Raw genomic sequence first — 21,231 nt, 5'->3', positions numbered from 1 at the left:
TGAAATCACTAAATAAATGTTAGCTATTATTATCAACCCTTATTTTATCATAGTACTTTTAGGCGCTTTTGTTTCACTTTGTGTCACTGTCTTGTATGCATGTGTCTATCTCTGCCTGTATGCAGTGAGACCCTAATGGGCAGGAATCATCTTCGTTGGAAATATAAATCCCTTGCCGCTTTACCTGGCAATTCCAGATGCCAAAAATTCAGTAAATACTTGTAAAATTAAACAAAATTGACCTAGAGCAGTGGGTAGGAAGGAAATTAATAAGGAGGGGAGGAGGAGGAGGAGGAACGGGAGGGGGAAGGAGAGAAAAGGTCCTTCCTAAGGATGCTACTCCTTTCTTAATTAATTTTGGGGCAAAATACAACCTGGCTGGGCATGGTGGCTCACACCTGTAATCCCAGCATTTTGGGAGGCCGAGGTGGGCAGATCACCTGAGGTTAAGAGTTCAAGACCAGACTGGCCAACATGGTGAAACCCCATCTCTACTAAAAATACAAAAATTAGCCAGGCGTGGTAGTGCATGCCTGTAATCCCAGCTACTCAGGAGGCTGAGGCGGGAGAATTGCTTGAACCCAGGAGGCAGAGGTTGCCGTGAGCCAAGATCGCACCACTATACCGGTCTGGGCAACAGAGTGAGACTCTGTCTCAAAAAAAAAAAAAAAAAAATACAGCCTAATCCTCAATAACAACCTCATAGAGATCTTAAGCCCACAGTGACCCTTCTTCACGTGAGTGACAGTAACATTGTGTGTGAACTCCTCATGTCACATCCCATAAGCCTGTGTCATGACTCTGTGTTCATGTTCCCTAGTGAACTGCCCTGGAGTACAAGGACTTACATCACTGAAAGCCTGTGTTTCTACCCCCATCCCAAGAGTCATCTAGCCTCATTCTTAGTTACATTCAAGGAAAAGAAAACAAGATGACATAGTAGAAGGAGCACTAGCTTTGCAGTCAGATACTTGAATTTTAATCTTGAATCTGTGTGATCTTCGCAAGTCCTTGACTTCTCTGAGTCTCAATTTCCTCATCTGAAATATGGGAATAATGATAGCACCTACCTTACAACATTATTGCATGGATTAAAAGTAATGTGTGAAAAGTCCTTAGCACTGTGTATGAGACATAGCCCAGGAAAAAAGAGCCCCACACAGAGAAGTAAGGCTTGTAGGTTTTAATGTTTCATTACTGGTGACAGAGTAGTCTTGAGGAGATCCTTGGAGAACCTGTTCTGACTTTAGAAGCACTTCCTGTGGACAATGGAGGGTCCTGCCTCATCATACTCGGGCTTGCTGATCCACATCTGCTGGAAGGTGGAGAGAGAGGCCAGGATAGAGCCCCCAATCCAGACTGAGTACTTCCGCTCTGGGGGAGCAATAATCTGCAAAGAACAAATGTGGTGAATCATGATCAGTCCCCAAGGGAATAAGCAGGGTGGTCCAAAAATCTGTTTATCCCAGAAAAGGGGAACCCCATGGTCAGAAAAGAACAGGAGAAATGTTGTGATAGATTAGATTTTTGCTCAAAACCTTCACTTTCCCACTCTTCCCTTAATCCCTCCTTGGGAAGAGTGCACTGCTCCCTGTGACTCTGGGCTGGGCATTGTGTTTGCTTTGACCAGTGGGATATTAGCAGACATAACACAAACAGGGGCTTGAAATATGCTTGTGTACTTGGGCATGTTCTCTTGCTCTGCCATCTTCATGAGAAGAGCTGCCCCTGGGGAGCTCTTTCAGCCTGGACCCGTTAATGAGAAATATGGACTTGACCTGAGCTGGCTGGACCTGCAGTTAATTCAGAGCCACTTACTTAGCCAAGCCTGACCTTGATCAGCTAACTCCCAGCTGATGCATAAGCAATAAATGCTCACTGTTATGTGCCCTTGAGATTCCACAGTTGTTTGTTACTTGGCAGTAGCTGACCAATACAAATATCTTTAAGGGGAACCTTGTTCCGTTCTTGCCTGAAGTTTGGATGCATGGGCAGGTTGGGCTGGGCTTCCTCCATTCCTGAGTACAAACCAGTCTACCAAAACCCTGTTTTGAGCTATCTGTCATCATCCAATTATATCTCAGAAGTCCTCAAATCTATATCTACATTGTTCATGCTTTCCACTAGGAATCCTGGGCTTAGCTTTTAGAAATTCGTTGTTAGGTCAAACAACTTTGAACTCTATCTCAAAGGGGATCCAGAAGGACTATGATTCTTCAACTAATTTTCCAGTTTTTGAAGGATCTAAGAATTCAGTGCTAGAGCAAACCAGATAATAAATTGATTTTTTTTGTTGCCTTAGAATCTCTGTACATATTCCCTAAATCGCAGAGATCATGGAATTGTAGAATAAGAAGGATCTTTATAAGTTATTTTATTATCCAGGCAGACAAAAGTCACCTAAATGCTCCTTGAACGGATTATTTCAAGGACTGGGAATGCACAGCCACTAACAAGGTAACAAATTTCTCATGAGAAAACTGGCTTCTCTTAAGTTGATGGTCCTAAATGAGCCCCACCCCCACCCCAAATCTATTCTTTCATGTCCTTGAGACTTGCCTCATCTCCCCCAGTTCCGCTATACAAGTCCTGCCGTCCAGTTTGGATAGGTGCTCATATAAGCACAGACCTGCCTGGACATGTTTGCTTCTTCTACTTCCCCTGCTTAAAGTGTCCTTCCCCTTCTGCTTTTCTTATTTAGGTTGTCCTGGTATTGATCATGTTTACTAATTAGATCCTAAACTCCATGAAGGCTGGCACATACTGTTAAAGTCAGAGCAGTGGCTCATGAATTGGGAAATGCATCAGATCACTGGTGGTTGTTTATCAGTATAGGTGATGGGGGCAATTCAGACTTATTGGACCAGAATCTGGGAGTGAGGCCAGGCGTGGTATCCTGACACACAGTCCTGGTAAAATGCCCCTGCCCCAGGCCTGGCACGATGCTTTCCATAGGACAGGCCTCAGTAATGCACCATTCCTGTGGCTCTGGGTGAGAAGAGCCCACAAGTTCTCACCAGTTTCCTGATGGTCTGCTCCATTTCTCTGTGATGAACACCATCTGTTAGGCAGGGGGAAGGCCCGGGGCAGCCTTCCTTCATGACGGTTCTTAGAATATTGACTGAGAACACATTTCCTCACATCAGGCCTACTCCCCAGAGATCAGCTTTATTGTGAGACTTTGTAACTTTCAACCAATGTGTTATTTCTATTCCCAACTCTTTCTCTAAAACTGTTAGCAGCAAAGTTCCTAGAAGGAGCTAAAAATGTCTGTGTGACTGCTTGGAAACCAGAGGCAGGGGAGAAGCTCCCATCCTGCAGATGCCCAGGAGGTGAGAGGCTCTGTTGGGAGGCAGTATGGGGAAGGGCATGGCCAAGATGGGACAGTAGATCAGAGATGTTCAGGAATCAAGGAATGTCCCTGTTGAGTTTGAAGCAGAGCTGGCCCTATGACAAAAACATCCACTCTTTGGAACTTTCAACCTCCTCTGGAGCAATAAAGTTTAAAGATACCACAGTGTGACCTCCTTCTTTTCTTTCCTTCCATTTCTGGTCTCCTGATTATTTATTTATTTATTTTTAGAGACAGAATCTATCTGAATTTATAGTTAGAGACAGGCTGGAGTGCAGTGGCACAGTTAGAGCTCATGTGGCCTTCAGCTCCTGGGCTCAAGTGATCCTCCCACCTTGGCTTTCCAAAATGCTGGGATTACAGGTATGAGCCATTACACCTGAATAATATTCTCATCATCCCAAATTCTTTCAGCCTCTTCTTATGTGACATTCCTGTGATTATGTTTGAGATCCATGCTAAGTGGGTCTTCAGCCCATCAATGCCCAAGGAACATGATTCCCTAGGATAAAATTGGCTCTAGTCCAGGATGATACTGAACCCAGGAGACCAGCAAGTTACCAGGCCTGGCAGCCTGTCTCCGAGGAACTCCCAAGTAGGCAAGACTTTATACAAAGAACAGGATGGAGAGAACTGAGGCAAGACCCACCTTGATCTTCATGGTGCTGGGGGCCAGGGCTGTGATCTCCTTCTGCATCCTGTCAGCAATGCCAGGGTACATGGTGGTGCCCCCAGAGAGGACATTGTTGGCATATAAGTCCTTACGGATGTCAATGTCACACTTCATGATGGAATTGTAGGTTGTCTCATGAATTCCAGCGGACTCCATGCCTAATGGAGATCACAGTGTCTAGTCAACAGGCATCACTTCATAAATACGCACACCTTCAGCTCCTCAAATGACCCTTCTTCGATTGTTGCAACTACCCTAGTTCAGAACCTTAATATCTCCCAAAAGGATGATAAGATCAGACCCCCTTCCTTGTCATGGCGTTTCCTTTATTGTCCCCTGTTCTGATTGATCTTTTTTTTTTTTTTTGAGACGGAGTCTCGCTCTGTCACCAGGCTGGAGTGCAGTGGCGCGATCTCAGCTCACTGCAACCTCCGATCCCTGGTTCAAGCGATTCTCCTGTCTCAGCCTCCCGAGTAGCTGGAATTACAGGCACGCACCACCATGCCTAGGTAATTTTTGTATCTTTAGTAGGGATGGGGTTTCACCATGTTGGCCAGGATAGTCTCCATCTCCTGACCTTGTGATCCACTCCTCTCGGCCTCCCAAAGTGCTAGGATTACAGGCTTGAGGCACCACGCCCAGCCTGATCTTTTACACTGTTGCCTGAGGCATATTTCTAAAGGAATACTTTTGTTATATCATCTTTCTTTTTTCATAACTTTTTGAGATATAATTCAGTCGTTTTCAGTATATCCGCAGAAGCAAACATCACCAAAATCTAATTTTAGAACATTTTTAATGCCTTCAAAAGAGACTCCCATACCTAATAGTGGTCACTCCCCATTTTCCCCTCCATCCCTGCCCCAGCCCTAGGTAACAGCGAACCCACTTTCTGTCTTTAGAGGTTTGCCTATTCTGGATGTTTCTTGTCGGTGGAATCATACACCATGTGGTCTTCTGTGTGTGGTTCCTTTCACTTAGTATTATGTTTTCAGGGTCACAGCATGGATCAATACTTCATTCCCTTTTATTGCCAAATAAGATTCCATTGCATGGATATACTCATCATGTCACCTGACAGTCCCCCATTGCCTGCAGGTTGACATCCAGCTACTGTGGCCTGGCATCACAGTCTCCTGGAGCAAAAGGTCCTGCATGCCAAACTAGCTCTTGCCATCTGCCTGGTCTCCTTGCCTCTAGTCTTTTTTTTTTTTTTTTTTTTTTCCTTTTGAGACAGACTCTCACTGTGTTGCCCAGGCTGGAGTGCAGTGACACAATCACGGCTCACTGCAGCCTTGATGTCTCTGGGGCTCAAGTGATTCTCCCACCTCAGCCTCTTGAGTAGCTGGGACCACAGGCATGCACCATCATGCTCTGCTAAATTTTGTATTTTTCATAGAGACAGGGTTTCGCCATGTTGCCCAGGCTGGTCTCAAACTTGCAGGCTCAAGTGATCTGCCTGCCTCGGCCTACCAAAGTGCTGGGATAACAGGTGAGTCACCGTGCCTAGCTGCCTCTAGTCTTTTTTTTTTTTTTTTTTTTTTTGAGACAGAGTCTTACTCTGTCACCCAGGCTGGAGTGCAGTGGTGCGGTCTTGGCTCACTGCAGCCTCCATCCCCCCAGTTCAAGTGATTATCCTGCCTTAGCCTCTCAAGTAGCTGGGACTACAGGCACCTGGCTAATTTTTGTATTTTTAGTAGAGATGGGGTTTCACTGTCTTGGCTAGGCTGGTCTTGAACTCCTGACCTCGTGATCCATCTGCCTCGGCCTCTCAAAGTGCTGGGATTGCAGGCGTGAGCCACTGCGCCCGGCCAAGCCTCCGGATTTTTATCCATGCAATATGATTCCACACTGTAGATAGAGGAATCTTGCTAAACTACAACCTGACCTTGCTATATTGCTGCCTACAAACTTTCTGTGTTTTAACTTCATTCTTAGTTTCGTGTTATATTTCCTGTTCTGCTTTTCCTGTATCTTGATTTCCTTTCCCTTTTATTTAAAATGAGATCTTCTCTATTTTTTTAAACACACTTTTCGCCCTTCCTAGGAAAATGTGAGGTATGCATATGTAATTAACAAAGTGTCCATGACTCCTGGTGTTTCTCTCTCCATACCTCACCCACCCCTCCACCCTTCCCTCCTGAGATTGGCAGGGACTGTGGGCAGCACCTCACCGATAAAGGAAGGCTGGAAGAGGGTCTCAGGGCAGCGGAAGCGCTCATTGCCAATGGTGATAACTTGCCCATCTGGCAGCTCATAGCTCTTCTCCAGAGAAGAAGAGGAAGCTGCTGTGGCCATCTCATTCTCAAAATCCAGGGCCACATAGCACAGCTTCTCCTTGATATCTCGCACAATTTCTCTCTCAGCTGGAAGGAACAGAAATGACAGAAGGTGAATACTGACTCTGTTAGTTTGGTTGTCCCATTCTGATCTCCATGAAAACCTCCTTCTCACATCTACTTTATTCTTTTTTTTTTTTTTTTTTTGAGACAGAGTCTCACTCTGTCACCCAGACTGAAGTGCAGTGGTGCTGTCTTGGCTCACTGCAAACTCTACCTCCTGAGTTCAAGCGATTCTCCTGCCTCAGCCTCCCGAGTAGCTGGGATTACGGGCGTGTGCCACTATGCTCAGCTAATTTTTGTGTTTTTAGTAGAGACAGGATTTCACCATGCTGGCTAGGCTGGTCTAGAACTTCTGACCTCAAGTGATCTGCCTGCCTTGGCCTCCCAAAGTACTGGGATTATAGGCGTGAGCCACCATGCCTGGCCTCACATCTACTTTAGATTCAGTCATAGGATGATGATAGACTTGCCCCGAAGAGGGTCAAGGGTCACTCCATTCAATCTTAATTCTTCTACTCCCCTTTCTAAAGAGGGAGTCTCAAGTCTTGATTCACAAGCAGGACTTTGTATGAGATTTCTGACAAAGCCTTAGGTCTTCCTGGAGGCTTTGCAGGACACATTTCTGGTCTAGACTCAGACTTAGATGTTTGATCTTACAGAATCTAAAGAGGCTCCCACCTAAAAATGCCAGTTGCCCAGGTGGGCCACATGACACCTTCCCCTTAGCAATTCGGGCCTCACTTATTCAATTTGTCCTCAAACCAAAGGTGCCCCTCGGTAATGAAATGCATCAGCGGATCTTCACTACCATTCAGCCCTGTGAAAACTAGCCCTAGTCCTGGTGTGGACATGGACAGAGGCAGTTGGTCCCTGGGGAGGGAGGGACTGCTTCTATGACTATCTGGTCTTATCCAGAGGCCCAGCCCCAGCTTAAGGCCTCCAGGTCTATCTCAGGAGAGTTTAAAGACACAGAGCCACAGAATTCTCATTGGTTCTGAGAACTTCTGGTCCTAAACCAGTTTGGTTCTGAGCTCTAGTCAGAATCAGGAAAGGGGCTGGATACCTGTGGTATCCACAAAGGGGCTGGATACCTGTGGTCACAAAGGAATAGCCTCTCTCTGTGAGGATCTTCATGAGGTAGTCAGTGAGGTCACGGCCAGCCAGGTCCAGGCGCATGATGGCATGGGGCAGGGCATAGCCTTCATAGATGGGGACATTGTGGGTGACGCCATCACCTGAATCCAGGACAATGCCTGTGGACAGAGAGGATCAGGCTTATAAAAATCTTATTCTTGTCTTTCATCAGTCTCTTTCTAGGACTGTTACCAGTGAGATATGACTACCATATTTTCCTTTACCAGTTAAGGATATTCACCCATCACAAGAATCATCAATCATATTTTTTATTTTTTATGTATGTCACTTTTTTTCCCCCCCAAATGAGACTGTAGGCCTCTGGAAGGCAAGTAAAATGTGTCCTTTTTTTTTGTATTCCTTGAAACACATCACTGGTAATGCATACTTGTCAATTTGTCATTAAGTCTGCCCTGCATGTTCTTTTTTTTTTTTTCGAGACAGAGTTTTGCTCTTGTTGTCCAGGCTGGAGTGCAATGGCACAGTCTCGGCTCACTGCAACCTCCATCTCCCGCGTTCAAGCGATTCCCCTGCCTCAGCCTCCTGAGTAGCTGGGATTACAGGTGCCTGCCACCACGCCTAGCTAATTTTTGTGTTTTTAGTAGATGCAGGGTGTCACTATGGCCAGGCTGGTCTCGAACTCCTGACCTCAGGCAATCCACCTGCCTCGGCCTCCCAAAGTGCTGGGATTACAGGCGTGAGCCACTGCGTCCAGCCTCATATTTCTTAATTTAACAGCCATGTCATAACTGATGAGAAAGCATTACAATATCATGGCTATTATTTAATATTGTCCAGGATGTCCTAGCCAATTGCTGTGAAACAGAAAATAGAAATAAGAGGTATGACTACCAAAGGGAAACAAAATTGTCATTGTTTGCAGATAATGTGATTTTATATAGAAGACCCAACAGAATCAATTAAGAAACCATTAGACCCAGTTAGATGGTTCAGTAAGGGCCAGATGCAAAATAAATGTCCAGAAACCAGTAATTTACTCTTGTATAAGGATCTGAATCATGGCATATTTTATAATAAAAACGAGAGGCAACCTAAAGCTCCAGCAATAGAGAAGTGGTAAAATAAGTAAATAATGAAACCATCATACAATGACTACCACGTGGCCATTAAACATGATGTTTGCAACAAAACAAAGTGCAAGGTCGGGCACGGTGGCTCACGCCTGTAATCCCAGCACTTTTGGAGGCCGAGGCAGGCAGATCACTTCAGGTCAGGAGTTCAAGACCAGCCTGGCCAACATGGTGAAACCCCGTCACTACTAAAAATACAAAAATTAGCCGGGTGCAGAGGCTCATGCATGTAATCCCAGCTATTCGGGAGGCTGAGGCAGGAGAATCACTTGAACCCGGGAGGTGGAGGTTGTGGTGCACCAAGATCACGTCATTGCACTCTAGTCTTGGCAACAGAGCGAAACTCCATCTCAAAACAAAAACAAAAACAAAAATGCAAAGTGCAGGATATGAAACTGTATATGCCATGCATTTCTCCATCATTGTCCTTATCACGTGCATTGAAATTATCTTTTGCTTTTGTCTATCTCCCACTAAACTGTTAGCTCCATAATGACAAAGTCTGTCTTATTTGTCAGTGTATACCCATGGCCTGGTACTATGTGTGGCACATTGTAGGGAGTAATGGAAAATATATGATGGATGAATGAATGGATAAGTCAGTGAATAAATGATGAATGAATGTTTAAACAAATGTTTATGGAAGCTGTCAAGTCCCTATTAAAGACCATTTTATTTTGAGATTTCCTCTGTTACCCTGAGCATACTTCTATACCAAGGCCACATATAGTCATGTCCACATAGTGACATTTTGGTTAACTTCAGACCACATACACAATGGTGGTGCCATAATATAACAAGGAAGCTGAAAAATTCTTATTGCCTAGTGACATCATAGCTGACATCACGTCATAGGGCAATGCTTTACTCACGTGTTTGTGGTGATGTTGGTATAAACAAACCTACTGTGCTGCCAGCTGTATAAAAGTACAGCACATACATTATGATAATGATAATAAACGACTATGGTACTAGTACCAGCTCATGTATTTCTTATACTATCTTTTTTTTTTTTTTTTCTTGAGATAAAGTCTCACTCTGTCGCCCAGGCTGGAGTGCAGTGGCGAGATCTCAGCTCACTATAGCCTCTGCTTCCTGGGCTCAAGCAGTTCTCCAGCTTCAGCCTCACAAGTAGCTGGTACTACAGGCGTGAGTTACCAACGCCCGGCTAACTTTTTGTATTTTTTGTAGAGATGGGGTCTAGCCATGTTGCCCAGGCTGGTCTTGAACTCCTGAGCTCAAAGAGATCCACCCACCTCGGCCTCCCAAAGTGCTGGGATTACAGGCATGAGCCATTGTGCCCAGCCTCTTATACTATGTTTTTAATCATGGTGTACTCCTTCTACTTATTAAAAAAAAGGTTGACTGTAAAAAAGCCTTAGGCAGGTCCTTCCGGAGATATTCCAGAAGGAGGCATTGTTATCATAGGAGATGACCGCTCCATGCATGTTATTAACCCCGAAAACCTTCCAGTGGGGCAAGATGCGGAGATGAAATACAGTGGCATTGATGATCCTGAACCTGTGTAGGCCAAGGCTAATGTGTATATTTTAGTTTTTATCAAAAAACCTCTGAAAGTAAAAAAATAAATAAATATATTTAATAGAAAAAAGCTTGTAGAATAAAGAATATAAATAAAGAAAATATTTTTGGCTGAGGGTGATGGTTCATGCCTGTAATCCTGGAACTTTGGGAGGCTGAGGTAGGCAGATCACTTGAGGTCAGGAGTTCGAGACCAGCCTGGCTAACATGGTGAAACCCCATCTTTACTAAAAAAAAGAAAATACAAAAATTAGCCAGGCACGGTGGCACACTCCTGTAGTCCTAGCTACTTGGGAGTTGAGGCACAAGAATCACTTGCACCTAGGAGGCAGAGGTTGCAGTGAGCTGAGATTGCACCACTGCACTCCAGCCTGGGTGACAGAACGAGACTTCATCTCAAAAAAAAAAAAAAAAAAAAAAAAAAAAAATCAAAGAAAAAAGAAAATATTTTTCTGTTACTGTTACTACAAAAAAAGTAAAAATGGCTTTAAAAATTTTAAAGTTTATGAGGTAAAAAAATTACAGTAAGCTAAGGTTAATTTATTATTAAAGAAATAATAACTTTTTATTATTATTGTGCAGTGAATAATAAAAAATAATTTTTTATTATTTCTTTAATAAGAAATAACAGGCTGGAGGGCAGTGGCGTGATCTTGGCTCACTGCAACCTCTGCCTCCCAGGTTCAAGCGACTCTTCTGCCTCAGCCTCCCAAGTAGCTGGGATTACAGGTGCCTGCCACCACGTCCAGCTAATTTTTGTATTTTTAGTAGAGACGGGGTTTCACCGTGTTAGCCAGGCTGGTCTTGAACTCCTGACCTCATGTGATCTGCCCACCTCAGCCTCACAAAGTGCTGGGATTTCAGGCATGAGCCACCATGCCTGGCCAAGAACAATATTTTTATGAATGTAGTACAGCCGATGTGTACAGTGTTTAGTCTACAGTAGTGCCCAGTAATGTTTTAGGTCTTCACATTTTCTCACTACTCACTCACTAACCCACCCAGAGCAACTTCTAGTCTTGCAAGCTCCATTCATGGTAAGTGCCCTATACAGGTGTACCATTTTTTATCTTTGATACCATATTTTCACTGTAATTTTTCTATGTTTCAGTATGTTTAGCTATACAAATAAATAACCATTCTGTTACAGTTCTCTACAGTATTAATCATGGTTAAATGCTATACAGGTCTGTAGCCTGGAAGCAACAGGCCACGCCATACAGCCTGGGCATGTAGTAGGCTATAGCATCTAGGTTTGTGCAAGTACACTCTCTGATGTTCCCACCTCGACAAAGTCACCTAATGACACACATTTCTTGGAACGTATCCCTGTCATTAATCTATGTGTAACTGCACTTACATTTCCACCACCACAGGTTCTACTCTTTCTGCTTCATGAAGCAGAAACATTCCAGTACTGTTGGAATATGTGTATGTGTAGAAGCTCCTGGAATGATTACTGTGAGGGAAACAGTTCTCGCTGGATGTTTTTTCCAGCTATACCAGGTAGGCTCACATCCGGCATTCCACATGGGCATTCTCACCTGTTATCCCTAAGCAACATTTTGCCTGGACTTCAGCTGTCCCTTTGATTCCTCTGAGCAGGAGCCTCTGCCAGACCCCAGCTTTTCCCTACCTCCCCTGAAGTCAGAAAAGGAATGGATTACAGGATTACTCACCTGTCGTGCGGCCGGAGGCATAGAGGGAGAGCACAGCTTGAATGGCGACGTACATGGCAGGGACATTGAAGGTTTCAAACATGATCTTAAAGGACAATGAAGAATAAAAGATTATCTGGCAAAAATCACAGCACTTCTTGGCCTGTAGAATGGTTTGTAATGTCATTAAGGGCGGGAACTATGCCAGTTTGGTAGTTCATTATTCCACACCCACTCCCCCAGGGCCTGGCATGGACTATGGACGTAGCAGGTCCTCAGAGAGTTCTGTTGCACTGATGTTTGAAGGGGAGAAGGTATCTGGCCAAGCATCCATGTTGCATTCTTGTGCCAGTGTTTAAGTCTTCCTGGCTTCTTACCTGGGTCATCTTCTCCCTGTTGGCCTTGGGATTTAGGGGAGCCTCTGTGAGCAGGGTGGGGTGCTCTTCAGGTGCTACACGCAGCTCATTGTAGAAGGAGTGGTGCCAGATCTAGTGGAGACAAAAGCCAGATGAACCTGGCAGATTCCCAGTGACTGGAAAATTCTGATTGACATTTCCTTGCTGGGAGAGTGTGGCACCATGTTACACAGGACGGGATGGATCTGGAGAGGAGAATGGTCAACCCTGGAAATTTCTGATTGACATTTAAAGGGTATATTCCTTCTCAACAGGGCCCCAGGTAGGACTCAGACCTGGAACCAGTATTTTCTATGTGCTCATTATTTTCATTTGACCTTCCCTCTTCTCCACTCTGCTACACTCTCTCCCCTGCCTTTGTGCACTGAGTGATGCAAGGCACATTGTCACTCAAGTGTTCATTGCTTTCTGGCTTCTGGCTATATTTGGCTGATAGAAGATACCTGCAAGAGACTGGAAAGTAAGAGGGCAAAATAAGTCAGGGTTTATCTCCTGACAATAGCGTGGCCCTCCATGAGCACAGTTCCTGTTGGGCAGCCCCTCTTTCAGGGCTCAAGCTCTCTCTAAGTTCCAATGACACTGCCCTTCATGTTTAGGGGTGTGAGAGCTCCCTCTGTTGCTGGTTCTTGGGTGCCTCAACATCCCTTTGTAGTTGCCTTAACCCTACGCACATTTCTGTAGGACATTCATTTAACCAGTTGTAAAACCGCAGCTGAGTATACATGTCAATCAATTTCAAAACCCCAGCTGAATGTACACTGTCTCCTGCTGAGAATCTGACAGAGGCACTTGGGCTCAATTTTCACTGTCTATTATTGGCCAGCCTGGTGCTTTAAAGCAGGGTTTCTCAATTGCAACACTATGACATTTTAGGTTGGATAATTCTTTGCTGTAGAGGGCCGACCAGTATCCCTGGTCTCCACCCACTGGATGCTAGCAGCAGTTTTCAAGTTGTGACAATCAAAAATGTCTGCAGACATTGCCAAATGTCATTTGGGAAGCAAAATCATCCCAGTTAAGAACCACTGCTTAGCCTGGGCAGCATAGTGGGGGCCTGTCTCTACAAAAAGATAAAAAATTAGCCAGGCATGGTAGCGCCTGCCTGTAGTCCCAGCTACTCAGGAGGCTGAGGCAGGAGGATCACTTGAGCCCAGGAGGTCAAGGCTGCAGGGAGCTGTGATCATGGCACTGTACTCCAGCCTGTGCGACAGAGTGAAAACCTGTCTCAAAATTTAAAAAGAACCACTGTTTTAGAGGAAGTTAATTTCTTCCCATGTCCAGTTTCTTCTTCAGTGATCAAGTACAACCAAAAAGGAGTCTTGCAGAAGGATTGGGCAAAGTGTAGCAGGGAAATGGGGCTTTGGTTTCCTCAGAGGTGAGGCACAGGGTCATTTGATGCCATTGGACCTATGTATTTATGGACCGCCAGGTTTGTGCTAAGACGGTGGTGTGATGAGGGTAGATATGAATCAGACATGGCACTCAATTCTTGGTTGCAAAGTCCAGAGGGGAGAGAGACGGTTAAAAAAGACCAAAACAAACAAAAAGAAAAACACAAGCCACATTTCAAGTGAAGGAAGAGGTAGGAGTAATTCATTATCTGAGGGATTTAAATGGGCCTTGAGAGCAAAAGAAGGTCTCCAGAGGCTGCTGTGAAAGGCATCCGAGGCAGAGGCCCTGGACTGTGAGCGTTGCACAGGAGCCCAAAGGACAGCAACTGGTCTTAAGGAGGGGACCCCATGCTACTTAAAATGTGCTTCCTGGAGACCCTGTCTCGGAGTCACCTTGGATCATCTGATCCACTGAACCAGAATCCTTGGATGTTGGGCTCAAGCATCTGCACTTGATTTTAGTTTATTTTTTTGGAGTTTTTATACCTTAAAAGTTAAAGATGTTGATAATTTTTAAAGTTAGAAAAATATTTTTAAGGTCGAGTGTGGTGGCTCATGCCTGTAATCCCAGCACTTTGGGGAGCTGAGGAAGGCAGATTGCTTGAGCTCAGAGGTTGGAGACAAGCCTGGGTAACAAAGTAAGACCCTGTCTCTACAAAAAATTTAAAAATCAACTGGATGTGGTGTGCACCTGTGTTCCCCGCTACACCAGAGACAGAGGCAAGAGGATTCCTTGAGCCTAGGAGGCCGAGACCGCAGTGAGTTATGACTGCACCACTGCACTCCAGCCTGGGTGACAGAGGAAAATCCTACCTCAAAAAAGAATTTTTTTTTTTTTTTTTTTTTTTTTTTTTGAGACAGAGTCTCGCGCTGTCGCCCAAGCTGGAGCGCAGTGGCGCAGTCTCAGCTCACTGCAACCTCCACCCCCCGGGTTCACGCCATTTGCCTGCCTCAGCCTCCCGAGTAGCTGGGACCACAGGCGCCCACCACCACACCCAACTAACTTTTTGTATTTTTAGTAGAGACGGGGTTTCACCGTGTTAGCCAGGATGATCTCGATCTCCTGACCTCGTGATCTGCCTGCCTTGGCCCCCCAAAGTGCTGGGATTACAGGCTTGAGCCACCGCGCCCAGTCAAAAAATTTTTTTTTTAGTGGAATAAAAATCTCTCCATGTCCATCACCTAACAACCAACATTTAACATTTTGACTTTTTTCTTTTTCCTAATCTTTTGTCTTTATGTATTTTTAAATTTATTACTATCGTTATTTATTTCATATTCTTTTATTTATTATTATTAGACTATGTTAAAATTTGTTTTTATAACATAAATCATTTTACTTTTCATAATAAATATTTGTTTTTAATAAAGTAAACAAACTTTTTAAAGTGCTTATATAACATTTTATCATATACGATCATATATTTAATCACATTAGTATTCATGGTGTCTTTGATTTTTGGTTATAAATAATCCTATGATAGTTATCTTTGGCATATTGCAATTTATTTTTTGTATTCAGGATGTTTTCCAAAGAAGAAGATTCTAAAAGTGGAATTACTGGGTTAAAGAACATGGCAATTGGAAGACTTTCTGATTTCTGTTATTAACAAATAGACTAAACCACTCTTTACTTCAGAATAAAAAAGTGGCTGTTTTACCCCATCCTTACCTGAATTCAGTGCTCTCACTCTTAAAATATGAAATAATTTGATAGGTAAAAATCATACTTAGTTATTTTACTTTGTTTTTTTGTTTCAAATGAGTTTAAATTTTTTCACATTTGCAACTTTTCATAATTTCTATTCAGCTAATTAAGTGTTTGTTTTTTATTTGTCTGGAGAACGCTTCATATTTTTAATTGTCAATTTGCATTAACTGTTCATATTAATCCCTCATTGCACTTTTTTTTGCAGTTTGTTATTTGGCTTTTAAATTTGGTTCTTTTTGAGATATTAAAAGTTATGATTCTTTAAGAAGTCAAATTTGTCATTCTTTTTCTCTATGACCACTCTTACCAGAAGTTTGATTAAATGCTCACATTAACTGTATTATATTTTTGGTAATTTAAATGTTTATGTTTAACTTTAATATTTAATTGACATGGTTTTGGTGAAATGGTATGAGCTTAGGGCCATAAACCAAGATTCTCCAGCTCCCAGAATAACTAATCAGTTGTCCCAGAATAATTTGTTGAATAGTCCTTTCCTCCTGTCTTGTGTTGGAAGTTTCATTTATTATATATTTCCTCTTTATCTTTTTGCTGGTATCAAATTGTTTTAACTTTACAATTTATATTGTATTTCATTATATTGTGTCTTCCTTCATAATTTAAAAAATTCATTTTGTTTCATAATTTTTGCTTATTTATTTCTGCAAACATACTTTAGAATTATGCTGCATAATTTTTATTGGAATGCAATGAGCCTATAAATTAATTTGAGGACATTTGACACTTTTACCCAATTTGGTTTTTCTTTTAAGGCACATGAGATATATATATACATATATATAATGATTTATAGATATATAATGAAATGATTATATATAATGAAATGATTTAATATTTTTAATATATAGATATTTTAAATATATATAGAGTCTCACTCTGTTGCCCGGGCTGGAGTACAGTGATGCGATCTTGGCTCACTGAAACCTCCACCTCCCGGGTTCAAGCGATTCTCCTGCCTCTGGAGTAGCTGGGTGACAGGCGCCCACTACCACACCCAGCTAATTATTGTATTTTTAGTAGAGACAGGATTTCAGTATGTTGGTTGGCCAGGCTGGCCTCGAACTCCTGGCCTCAAGTGATCTGCCTGCCTCAGCCTCCCAAAGTGCTGGGATTACAGGCATGAGCCACTGTGCCTGGCCTTAAGGCACATAATTTATTTTTAAGTGTTTCTTTAAAGAGTTCACACATTGTCACTACTGTGAATAAAATAGTTTGTCTATTATGTTTTCTTTCTTCCTTCCTTCCTTCTTTTCCTTCTTGGTTTTCTTTTTTTTTTTTTTTTGTTTTTGTTTTTGAGACATGCTCTCAGTCTATCACCCAGGCTGTAGTGCAGTGGTGTGAACACAGCTCACTGCAGCCTCCACCACCTCGGCTCAAGTGATCCTTATGCCTCAGCTTCCTGAACAGCTGAGACCACAGTCATGTGTTACCACGCCCAGTAAATTTTTAAATTTTTATTTCATAGAGATAGGGTCTCACCATGTTGCCCAGGCTGACCTCAAGCTATATTCCTGCCTTGGCTTCCCAAAGTGTTGGGATTATAGGCATAAGCCACTGGCCTCTATTACGTGTGTGTGTTTTTTTATTTTTATTTTTTATTTTTCGAGACGGAGTCTCACTCTGTTGCCCACGGTGGTGTGCAGTGATGCAATCTCGGCTCACTGCAACCTCTGCCTCTTGCATTCAAGCGATTCTCCTACCTCAGCCTCCTAAGTAGCTGGTATTACAGGCGCCCACCACCACGCCCAGCTAATTTTTGTGTTTTTAGTAGAGACGGGATTTCACCATGTTGGCCAGGTTGGTCTTGAACTCCTGACTTTGTGATCCACCTGCCTTGGCCTCCCAAAGTGCTGGGATTACAGGCGTAAGCCATCATGCCCAGCCTATTATGTTTTTAAATTAGATAATGTTACATATCTATGAATCATACATGTCACTTATTGAGCACATAAGTATGTTCCATGCCTTGGGATTATACTAAGCATTTACCTAATTCAATCTCTAAAGCAACCTAAAGCACAAAGTGTTTTTTATCTTCACTTTACAAATGGGAAAACTAAGACTTATAGGGTGGGTTTTGCACCTGGATTTCCTGCCATTGCCTCTAATGTCTGTGCTCTTACCCACTCCACTGTATAACGTGAAATCTATTGCATTTTATATGCAGTACTTATCTCACATCGAGTGACTCAATCTAGGATTTAGAGAAAAGTATAAATGAATTACAGACTTCAAGTCAACATTCCTCATTTCCAGTTGCAGTCTGCTCAGTAAGCCCTGTATCACATTTCCGAAGACAGCCATTGCAGAAACAAGAACACTCAGCCAACTGTCAGCAGAGTTAATCGCAAGAATATTAGAAAGGCTCTATTAGCATTTTGCACACATAATTTTGTTGACCATGAGCTCCACCATGTAAAAGTTCTGCCGCTCCCCCCAACCATATTTTCTTAAACAAAAAGGCTTCTAGAAACCCTGAGAGAGTTCTACTTAAAAACTTTCACTGGAGACTCATCATCATACTCTAGCATCAGTCTACCTATGTGAAGTCTTGACAGGGAAGATAAGAATGAGAGATGGCTGTTTGCCTCTCTTGAGCCAGTACCAGCATTTTAAAGAAGGGGTGAGCACTGGCCTGAGTAAATATTGCAGGAAAAGATGATCATGGGGATTAGGCGGGGACAGGTCCTCCGATGCCAAGACAGGGAGTTAGGAACCCCCGTTGGTTAATGAAGAGCTACTGAAGATTTCTGAGGAGGTGAGTGACATGAGCTGACCTGTGTTTAGAAAGATCAGCTTTGCAGCAGTGTAGAGAATGAATTCGGTGAATGAGGGCAAGAGACCAAGAAATCAGCCAGGAAGTCATTGCAATAGTCCAGGGAGAGATGTTGGCAGCCTAGGTTGGAGAAATGGTTGTGGGGCTGAAAAGAAAGGAAAGACAGAAGTGAGAAGCATTTTAGATTGAGAGTTGACAGAGCACAGTGGCCTATGGATACGAGGGTCATGATGATGGGTGATCATTAAAGTAGGCTCATTAAGGGGGAGTCTACAGATACCTTCTCCATGTCATCCCAGTTGGTGATGATGCCGTGTTCAATGGGGTATTTGAGAGTTAGGATCCCTCGCTTGCTCTGAGCTTCATCCCCCACATAGCTGTCTTTCTGGCCCATTCCCACCATCACACCCTGCAATGCAAAGAGAAGAAAAGAGAAATGAATTGACTGAGGGCTCCACACAGAGGGATTCAGGCACTGGAAGGTCTCTGAAGAAGGATGAGGATGGGAAAAACAGCTTTCTTCACCTGGAAACAGGATAGCAGGAGACAGGATGGAGCAGATACCAATGAGTGTGGAGGTGTCAGGAAGAGAAGGTGGAGGATTTCTTGTGGGTTGGCCTTTCTTCTTTCTCTTCAGGCAATGTTGTTTTCTGAGATAAAACAAGCCCCACCCATACAATTCTTCCCCTCATCCTACTACACACAGACATACAGACACACACACACACACACAGACACACACACACAACTTGTATGTACCCTCCTCAAATCCCCTGTGCCTGCACTTTTAGATCTCCAAATCTTTGCTATTCTCTCCACCAGCTGAAATCCTTCTTATTCTCAGGTATTCCTTTTTCTGTGACACCTTTCCCTTCCTATGAAATATTTTACCTCTATCACAGTCCATGATCTCTGACTAGTTAAGTGTATTTCTTCACAAAATGTAAATTTCTTAAAGGCAAGAGGCTTGTTCAATTAATTTTTCCAAACCTAGCAACCCCCCAAATGTAAGCCAGACACAATAGTGTCATTGTGTGCCCGACGTATATTGGTTTTGGCCCTGGATATTTCTACTTAAAGGGTCCTGCTCTCTCAGTTAATCAGAAAAGAACTCCCTACACCTGGCATGCATGCACGCATGTGCATGCAGAGACACACACACACACACACACACACACACTCCCTTCCTCTAACCCCCAGCTCAGCAGGGTCTCACAGTGCAGCGCTTACTCCTAGTGGCTCAAAGCCTGGTATCCAGATGAGCACACACCTGGTGTCGAGGGCGGCCCACGATGGAGGGGAAGACAGCCCGGGGGGCATCATCTCCTGCGAAGCCTGCCTTGCATAGGCCAGAGCCATTGTCACACACGAGCGCGGTGGTCTCCTCTTCACACATGGTGTGAGTGGCCGAGTGAGCTGCGGACTGGAGCACCTTGCAGTTTGTGGGAGAAGAGAACTAGTCAGCCACTTGTCAAATCAGTTTGGAGACAGTTTCTTGGCTTTGGGGCCTGACCCTACCTGCAACCCGGGCACACTTCCAGGAGGGACGCATGGGCTTGGCCTCCCACTCTCTGGCAGTTGAGCCTCCTCCCTTTACCCTGAATTGTGAATTGTGCCCCCCTAAAGATTCATGTTTAAGTCCTAACCCCCAGTACCCAGAAGATGACTGTATTTGGAGATAGGGTCTTTAAAGAGATAATTAAGTTAAAATGAGATTAATGTAATATGGCAGTCATCCAATATGAATACTCCAATAGGATGGGTGTCTTTATAAGAAGAGGAAATTAGGATCCAGATGCATGCAGAGGGTAGGCCACGGGAGGATGCAGTGAGAAGGTGACCACATACGAGCCAAAGTAAGAGGCTAAAAGTTCTGGAAGGACACCTAGCAAACCGATTATAGTGATTACCTCTGGGAGTGTGGAGAAGAACTGGGAGAGGAAGTGCTGTGTTATATCTATAATATTTTAATTTTTTTACAAGGAGGCTGCATTTGCATATAGTTTATATAATTAAAATTCAATAGCATAACATATCACTAAGGAAAAAACAGGCAGTGGTTATAGGTGAAATGTACACTCCTAAGGGTAGAAGCACCTTGACAAGGAAGGGGCACTCTGGGAGGAGAGAGGAAAAGAAGGAACTCCATGATGGGACTCACTGTATGCTGCCTCGACAGATGGGGACAACAGAGGATTCCCTCCCCCATGCCGAGATCCGAATTAGGATGGATGCAAACTAATGAAGAAATTAACTTTCCCAACATCTGCTGCATGCATTCTTTCTTTCTTTTTTTCTGCCTTCCTTCCCTCCTGTGTCTCTTTCCTTCTCTTTCTTTCTTTTGAGTTACAAACAGCAGCTGACAAATTCCTGGCATTTGGTGATGAAGGAGAAGCAACAGAGCCTCGGAAGATGGTGAGAGATTTGCCTCCTAGCCTGGGAGGCCCCAGTGGGGTGGGGCAGAAGTGGGGAAGGCCCCAGCTGAGGGGCTGGGGAGGCAGACTTCCAGAAGTCCAGAGAAAAGAGAAGGGCCAGGCACAGAAAGAGAAGGCGGGCTGAAGTTTTATCCAGAACGTGTGACCGCAGGTGCCTACGACATGGAACGGGGAGAGGGGAACTTCTGAAACCTGTGATCCTGGTCCCAGATGGCCTCATGCAGAAGCTGGACAGAGAAGACTGTGACTGAAGCAGAGAGGAGGCAGCACCACAGGCCTGAGAATGCGAGGTCTGAAGGCTAGGTAGACACTGAGCAGAGGCTTGTTAACATTTTCAAGAGTAAAACAAAGCCCTTCTCAGTTATATTCAAAGCAAGGCTCACACTAGGGGAGAGGCCTGCTGTGACTTCTTAAATCCAGCTTTGCCTCTGTCTCTGCCGATCCTTATGTCTCCCATGGCCCCAGTGATGAGTCCTCATTCTCTAAACCAGCCCACAAGGTCCAGAATAGGATATCCCTCTTGATAAAGTCATGTACTAAGCAATAATACAATTTGGTATATTTGCAGTTGCCTCAGTCAGTGTCAATGAGGAGGCAGCAATATGTCTCAGGGCTGTGCTCTTGACCCTTTCTCATGTGACATTTTTATAAATGAATGAAAATATAAAGCACAGGTTGATCAAGTTTTC

At 43.8% G+C, this 21,231-nt stretch overlaps 1 protein-coding gene across 1 annotated transcript in view; it reads right to left on the bottom strand.

The window, feature by feature from the left end:
• Positions 1–1,168: 1,168 nt before the first annotated feature.
• Positions 1,169–21,231, bottom strand: part of ACTG2 (actin gamma 2, smooth muscle) — a 27,156-nt gene continuing 7,093 nt past the window's right edge. The window contains exons 2-9 of the mRNA XM_010381726.2: positions 19,378–19,539; positions 18,388–18,516; positions 12,170–12,280; positions 11,814–11,898; positions 7,459–7,620; positions 6,200–6,391; positions 4,002–4,183; positions 1,169–1,390 (exon numbers count right to left, since the gene is read on the bottom strand). Of these exons, the coding sequence (XP_010380028.1) occupies positions 1,247–1,390; positions 4,002–4,183; positions 6,200–6,391; positions 7,459–7,620; positions 11,814–11,898; positions 12,170–12,280; positions 18,388–18,516; positions 19,378–19,503 (1,131 nt within the window). The 5' untranslated portion in view covers positions 19,504–19,539 and the 3' untranslated portion in view covers positions 1,169–1,246. The remainder of the gene's footprint in view (positions 1,391–4,001; positions 4,184–6,199; positions 6,392–7,458; positions 7,621–11,813; positions 11,899–12,169; positions 12,281–18,387; positions 18,517–19,377; positions 19,540–21,231) is intronic.

This window comes from Rhinopithecus roxellana, chromosome 17 (genome assembly GCF_007565055.1).
Source record: "Rhinopithecus roxellana isolate Shanxi Qingling chromosome 17, ASM756505v1, whole genome shotgun sequence".
Classification (NCBI taxonomy): Eukaryota; Metazoa; Chordata; class Mammalia; order Primates; family Cercopithecidae; genus Rhinopithecus; species Rhinopithecus roxellana.
Note: the sequence above shows the minus strand (reverse complement) of the source record. Positions and strands in the feature narration are given on the sequence as shown.